The 7,790-nt window shown below is 32.8% G+C and overlaps 1 protein-coding gene across 1 annotated transcript; it reads left to right on the top strand.

Moving 5' to 3' along the window:
* Window positions 1-6,517: 6,517 nt before the first annotated feature.
* LOC138343727 (uncharacterized) lies at window positions 6,518-7,561 on the top strand. Its single transcript, XM_069294696.1, has one exon. The coding sequence runs from the start codon at window positions 6,518-6,520 to the stop codon at window positions 7,559-7,561; it is 1,044 nt and encodes a 347-aa protein (XP_069150797.1).
* The last annotated feature ends 229 nt before the right edge of the window (window positions 7,562-7,790 follow it).

The following is a 7,790-nucleotide window of genomic DNA, read 5'->3' as shown; positions in this document are numbered from 1 at the left end:
AAGTTTGGGATGATTAGTGGAACAAGAACAGAGCGGGATGAGGCACCACCTCTGAGTTGGGCTGTGTTGGTATATATATATACATATTTAGAACAAAATAATTTTTTGTATATAAAATAGTCATTTGTGACGAAATTAATTTTTTTTTCACTAAGAAATATATATAACTTTAGAGACAATTGATTTTGGCACTGATTGAAGTAAAATAATTAGCAACGATATAATTTTGTCAGTAGTAATAACCTTTTTAGTGACAAAGCATACTATTAAACTACAAAAAATATACTTTTTACAACAAATAAATTTGTCACAAATGTTTAAGCCTTTTGGGACGATTTATGTTTTTGTAGTTAATATAATACTTTTAGCGACGAAGCACTAAATCTTCTATGTATACTTTTAGAGAACACATTTGGTGACGACTGAGTGACAAATTATTTTTCGTCACACAAGATTTTTAGTGACGAAATATGATTTATTAATGACGAAGTTATTTGTCCTTGATAATTAAATTTATTGTAGTGTAGGAGGAATGCTAATCCTCAAGGTCAAGAAGCTCCCAATGCACCAGAAGTACAACCCCCTCAGGGTGATGTCACCAATGCTAAGTTTAGGATGATTAGTGGAAGAAGAATAGAGCGGGATGAGGCACCACCTTTGAGATGGGTTGTGTTGGAAGATGATTTCTTGGGCATTTCTTTCATCAAGAGCTAAGGGAAGCAAATGTAAGAGAGTTTCTTAATCTGAAGCAAGATTCTATGAGTGTGCAAGAGTATAGCCTCAATTTGACCCAACTTTCTCGATATTCTCCACAGATGGTGGTTTATATGAGAAGTAGAATGAGTTTGTTTATGTTTGGGTTATCTCGTTTATCCAATAAGGAGTAGAGAACAACTAATTTCATATGACGCATGGACATAACTAGGCTTATGATTCATGTAGAATGGGTATAGGAGGAAAAGTTGAAAGACAAGAAAGAGTTTCGCAACAAGAGGGCTAAGACAACAAATCATAAGTCTGTCTAGAAAAAGACTGAAAATTGGCCTCGGTAATCTTCCTAGCAAATGTCATCTAGACCCACTCCATCATTAGATAGTGGACCTGCACTTAGAAATAGAAACGAATATATTAATCAACTTTCTTAGAATTTCAGAGCTCAAGGTACTGACTCAAAAGGTAGTATGGAACAGGGGTTTAGAGCATACCTTGTGTTAAGTGTACTATAACCCATCCAGGAGAATGTCGTGACGACTTTAATGGCTGTTTCAAGTGTGGTCAGGCAGGTAATTTCATAAGAGAGTGGCCTAAGAACATGTAGAGGTGGGGGGGGGGGGGGACAAAAACCAATCTTCTTTAGTGGCTCCAACAGGCAAAGCCACTTTGAAAGGAGGTACTTCGGGTAAAGGCGGAGGAGCAAACCATCCTATGCTATGGCTAGCCTCCAGCATCAAAGAACTCGCCAAATGTTTTCACTGGTATGCTTAAAGTTTTTTCTGTTGATATGTATGTCTTACTTAATCAAGATGTGATTTTATCTTTTGTGACTACTTACGTAAACATGAAATATGGTATTTTCCCCGAACAACTTATTGAGCCATTCACTATTTCCATACCTATTGGCTACATAAGGAGTCACAAAAGATAACAAAAACTTATACTAAAAATAAAAATATTATTATATCAAAACTAATATAAAGAAAAATATTGAAAATATGGAGATAATAAATCTCCCCATACACAAGACTCTTAAACGACTACATTGTAGATGTTATTGTTATTATGTGTTAGAAGAAACAATCCTATATTTATAAACTCCTAAAAACATTCGCTACTTGAAAATGAGTAGCCACTCCGGAACCTTTTCCTAAGTAAAAGAATAAACTAAATATGAAACAATATTATATTTTACTATCACAAAAAATAAAAACATTTATGGTAATTTTTGGTCTTTTCCTTTAGGAAAAATAAATCTTCAAATAAGGTAGGAAAATAATGGCAAAACCCTAACAAATCTCCCCTTTTGACTTGAATTTTATGGCATAATAATCTTGATTCTTTTTTTCCATACTATCTACATGTATCATTGCTGCTTACCATGAATTAAAAATTGATATGAGTTAAAAATTGGAACTCTTTAAACGTTATGATATGGGTTGAAAGTGGAGCTCATGCGTTAAAAGTAATATACATGAATTAAAAGTGGAGCTCATGCCTTAAAAGTAAGATTCATGAGTTAAAAGTGGACTTCATGTGTTAAAATTAAGATGCATGAGTTAAAAGTGGAGCTCATGCATTAATAGTAAGATGCATAAGTTAAAAGTGGAACCCGAGCATTAAAAGTTTGCAGGGGTTGAAATTGTTGAAATTGATTATGTTTTAAAGGATGAAGCAACAAGATATTATTGAAAACCTATTTGAAATTTTCTTTACATGTAGTAGAACTAAAATCTTCATTATCATCACGTTGATTGCAAATTGATATGATACCACTCGAGCCTTTCTTCAATCTTATTTTGGATCATAGAACCATAAGATCTTTGAACAATGTGCTCTGATACCACTTTTTGTGCTATGAAGGTAGATTATGACATCATGCAAAAGCGTACAATTTCATATAATATGTTAAATCAGATAACAAAATCTTATACTAAAAATAAAAATATTATTGTATCAAAACTAATATAAAGAAAAATATTGAAAATATAGAGAGAATAAGTCTCCCCATAAACAAGACTCTTAAACGACTACATTGTGGTTGTTATTTTTATTATGTGTTAGAAGAAACAATCCTATATTTATAAAGTCCTAAAACATTCCCTAGTGGAAACTGAGTAGCTACTCCAGAACCTTTTCCTAAGTAAAAGAATAAACTAAATATGAAACAATATTACATTTTCCTTTCGCAAAAAATAAAATATTTATGGTAATGTTTTGTCTTTTGCCTTAGGAAATATAAAACTTCAAATAAGGTAAGTAAATCATGGCAAAAACCTAACACAAGTTATACATGTCTATCACAAATACACCATGAGTGACTTAGTTGAGCTAGACGTGGTGGATTTTGATTTCATTCTAGGTATGGACTGACTTCATTCTTGTTATGAATCAGTCGATTGTAGAACTCAAATAGTCAAGTTTCAATTTTCGAATGAGCCAGTTTTAGAGTGGAGGAGTAGTTTAGTAGTCCCTAAGGGTAGTTTTATTTCATACCTTAAGGCCAAAAAGTTAGTCTCTAAAGAGTGCATTTATCACTTAGTCTGAGTTAATGACTCTGTTGTTGAGACATAACATATTAAGTCAGTTCCAGTTGTGAGTGAGTTTCTAGAGGTAGTTGTCGACGTTCTTACCGGAGTCCCTCCTAAAAGAGAAATAGGCTTTGGAATAGATATCCTTCCTGTTACTCAAATCATTTCCATTCCGCCATATAAAATAGTTCCAGCTGAGTTAAAAAAATTAAAGGAGCAGTTGAGAGATCTTCTTTATAAAGGTTTCATCTGATCGACTGTCTCACCTTGGGGGCATTCCAATCTTATTCGTGAGAAAGAAAGTTCGTTCCTTTAGGATGTGTATCGATTACCGCTATTTGAACAAGGTAATCATAAAAAATAAATATCCCCTTTCGGGAATTCATGACCTTTTCGATCAACTCTAGGGTGCCATTTGTTTCTTTAAGTTAGACCTTAGATCTGACTATCATTAGTTGAAAGTGAGATGTAGTGACACCGAAACTATAACATTTAAACCTGTTATGGTTAGTATGAGTTCCTTGTTATGTCCTTTCATTTGACAAATACTCTTGCAACATTTATGGATTTCATGAAAAGAGTCTTTAAGCAGAATTTGGATATGTTTGTTATTGTATTCATCGATGACATCTTGATCAACTCGAGGAATGAAGATGATCATGCCAATCATTTTGGAATAGTCCTCCAAAATATCAAAGATCGAGAGTTATATGCCAAGTTTGAAAGTTGTTCCTTTATAGATGAAACATCTGTTAAAATTGCTTGCTTGATCGTTTGGGACATCGGGGAGTAGCATAGATTATATTTTAAGTCAATCTCCAAGGATACATATCATGAGATGAATGTGTAGAGGATTCAATGGCTGAATAGTTCTTAGTTGTAGATTTCTTGGAATCGAAGAGCTTAAGTGGAGCTAGAGTCTTCTTGATCTTTTGGGTAACACTTCCTCTTCTTGGTGAAGAATTTCTAGAGGACCCTTAATCATTTTGAGTTGATGACCAAAAATACGACATTAATGTGGATGAAACTTGAAGTGTTTTTTGTCCCAACATAGTGGTCTTACTCCTTGTAAAGACTCTAAATCTTTCAAAGGTAAACCGAAGGACTCCTTTGAATTAGCAGAGAACACAAAGTGAACATTCTTAGAAGCGTTAGAGGAAGTTTATAAGGGGTTGATATTTTTTAGAGCCATTTTAATGTTCTATACTTTTTTAATAGTTGACATGAGAGGTATAGATTCTCTCATTAGGCCTGACAAAACTTATATACTGTAAATTTGTTTTGATAGAATAATAACCAAGACTAAAATACATCACAACAATCATATTTATTTGATTTAAATATAAGTTTTACAATATCTATGAATTCTCCAATTTGCGTTTTTTTTATATAAATTTAAGGGTTTCTAAGCTTGATCGTGTTTATTGAATACGTTCATAGGCCTTTGGGCTTGATCGTGAATATTTATGAACTTGATCATGACTTGTACTACCAAGAGCTTTTGAGCTTGTTGTTAAACTTAAAATTTTGAGTGTTTGTATTTTTGAATTTGTAACTTGTTAAGAGAAATGTGCTTTGTTCTATCCATGGGCTCTCTCTGGCTTATCATTGAATCTTACTATGATTTATGAGATATGAGCGCACTTTTAAAGTTGTAGAACAGAGGAGTTACAATGAAATGAAACATTCGTTCACACTATCAGATTTAACGGACACGACATATAACTAAGCATACTCTTCATTTATAGCCCAAATCGATGTACTACTTCAATGAAATTGAAATTTTATTAAATCCATATTTTTTGGACATAAATAATTAATCCAAGGATATTAATTCATAATATGTATTTGGATTGATATATATTAATTCTAATATAATTTAAATGATTTTATAAACTTATATTTAATTATGTTTTAAATCAGTACAACGTAATTACAAAATCATAACTAATTATGTAAGTATTAAATGTGTGTATACATTTAAATAGTTGCATGAATCTCATATTTGGTACATCCCAATGAATTGCATTAGTCTCTTTTATTAGTCTCATTTATTTTAATGCTGAATTATATTAGTGTCATAGTTAAATTTTCTCTTATATTTTTATTAATTGCATCAATTTCATATTTGTCGTTTCTCTTTTATTTTAATGAATTGCATTGATCTCATGTTTGACATTTCCTTTTTATTTTAATGAATAGTATTAATTTCATATTTGACTATTTTTCTTTTAATTTAATGAATTGAATTAATCTTACATTTGACTTTCCTCTTATACATTTAGAAAAAACAACAAAAAAATAAATAAATTACAATAATCTCATATTTGATACTTTCTGAAGCTATAAAAGCATGTTAGAGGGTTCAGAGAAATGAAAAGGTAAAAAAATTATTAAGTCTTTGTACTTTTCATTGTTCTTTCTCTCCTTTGTAGTAGCACTATTTGTAATTCCTCCAAATGTGAAGGGAAACACACTTGATGACATTTGTCCCCAAAGCTTCTGTTAATCTTGAGATTTTGAATATGGCAAAATTGAGTTGAACAGGTAGTGCAACATGTCCCTGTGAAATATTGCAGCAGGTATGCAAGTGGCGGCGTACGTGTTATATATGGAAACTTATATGTACGTTTTTGTTTATAGTAGTTTACTTGGTTGAGGAAAACTATTAAAAACAAATTTGAGTACAATAAGGTTTTGAGAAAAAGAGTTTGTAGAAGTCAACAAGGATTTGTAGAAGACAAATACAAAGTTGATTTGTACAAGGATTGGCTGAATTTCTGGTCTATAAATAGAGAGCTATTTTGATCAGAAAAACTTGCGCACCTACAAAGAGAGAACTTCAAAACACGATCAAGAGGGTTGAGAGAGTTTTGTTAAAATCTTTTGAGTGCTGCGAGTTGAGTGTTAAAGTTGTATGATTGTATTCAAGAGTTTGTTTACAATCTAGGTAGTAGATTTGCTTGACAAGTTAGAGTACTTAAAAAGCATTGAAAAGATAGAAAACTAGGGAGTAGTTTTTTGTCTTTGAGTAGAAGGAATTAGAGTTTATAAGTCCTTGAGAGCTTAAACGTTTGTAATCTTTGTATTACTTGAAAGTTACAAATAATACAAAGTACTGTTCAAATTAATTATTGTTAAAGTTTTTCAAGCAGCCACAAACTAGTTGTTAGTACGTGTTCCTTTGAAGAATTCAGGAGGGTAGAATTCCAACAAGTGGTATCAGAGCAAGGTTATCTTTAGAGAGTCTAACAACTCAAGATAAGATCAACATGAGTTCTGCACCTCCACTCGGACACGGTAAGGGTCAACACATCAACAGACCTCCACTATTCAATGGACAATACTACTCATGGTGGAAGGCAAGGATGGAAGACTTCATTCAAGCTGAAGACTATGAATTATGGGTAAGAATTACTAAGGGACCACTAATTCCTACCATCACTGATAGTGAAGGAAATAAAATACCTAAACCCGCAGATACATATAATGAAGCAGATTATAAGATACTAGGAAAGAATGAAAAAGCTAAGTGTATTCTTGTGTGTGGATTAGGACCTGATGAATTTAACCGTATCTCAAGTTGTACCTCCGCTAAACAAATATGGGATACCTTACAAAATGCTCATGAAGGGACTACTCAAGTCCGAAAATTCAGGATTGCTAGTTTGTGTTCAGAATATGAAGCCTTTAAGATGAAATCCGGAGAATCTCTTCAAGATATGATCACCAGATTCACCACTGTGGTAAAAGAACTAATCTCATTAGGAAAAGTATATACCACCGAGGAACAGGTTGAAAAAGTACTTAGGATTTTGCCTAGGTCTTGGGAAATCAAAGTCACTGCCATTAGAGAAGCTAAGGACCTAACTACTATGTCTTTAGATGTATTAGTTGGAAATCTCAAGACCTACGAGATGAATGTTGACAAAAGAGGTGAAGGAAATAAAGAAAAACTTCTTGGTCTTAAAGCAAGTGAAAGTGACAAATCAGACATAGATGAATATGATCTAGCTTTGATAAGTAGGAACTTCAAGAAACTCTTTAAAAGGGGGTTAAACTCTGCCAAGAAATCACCACCCTTGAAAGAAAAAAATCCTGAACGATCACAAAATGGAGGTTGTTTTAAGTGTGGTAAGACAGATCATCAAATAAAGGACTGCCCAATGTGGGAATTAGAATGGAAAAAGGAAAAAGCTGAAAAAGAAAGGAAGGAACTCCTCAACAAAAAGAAAACCAAAGAAAACAAGCAATGTATGCAGCCTGGGGAACAGGTTCCTCGGACATGTATGAAGATGTTGAAGACCTTGCCTTGATGGCAATAGAAGAATCAGATGCTGAACCTGAATCAGACTCTGAAGAAACTGAGGTAAACCTTCTTAACCTAAAGGATAAGCTAGCAAAGTTCTCCAAGAAAAAGCTTTCACTCGTATTGCTTAAATCCATAGACACAATTCAAGAACTTGTGAACACCAAAAGCCAACTACTTGCTTTGCTATCTAGCTTAAAGTTTGAGCATATTGATCTCAATAAGAACAAACTAGA

The sequence above is a fragment of the Solanum lycopersicum genome, chromosome 1 (genome assembly GCF_036512215.1).
Source record: "Solanum lycopersicum chromosome 1, SLM_r2.1".
In the NCBI taxonomy this organism is placed as follows: domain Eukaryota; kingdom Viridiplantae; phylum Streptophyta; class Magnoliopsida; order Solanales; family Solanaceae; genus Solanum; species Solanum lycopersicum.
The sequence above is the reverse complement of the archived record's forward strand: the minus strand, read 5'-3'. Positions and strand labels throughout refer to the sequence as shown.

Bases quoted from the DNA above. Each gene is read 5' to 3' on its own strand.
- LOC138343727 (XM_069294696.1), top strand. From the start codon at position 6,518: ATGAGTTCTGCACCTCCACTCGGACACGGTAAGGGTCAACACATCAAC.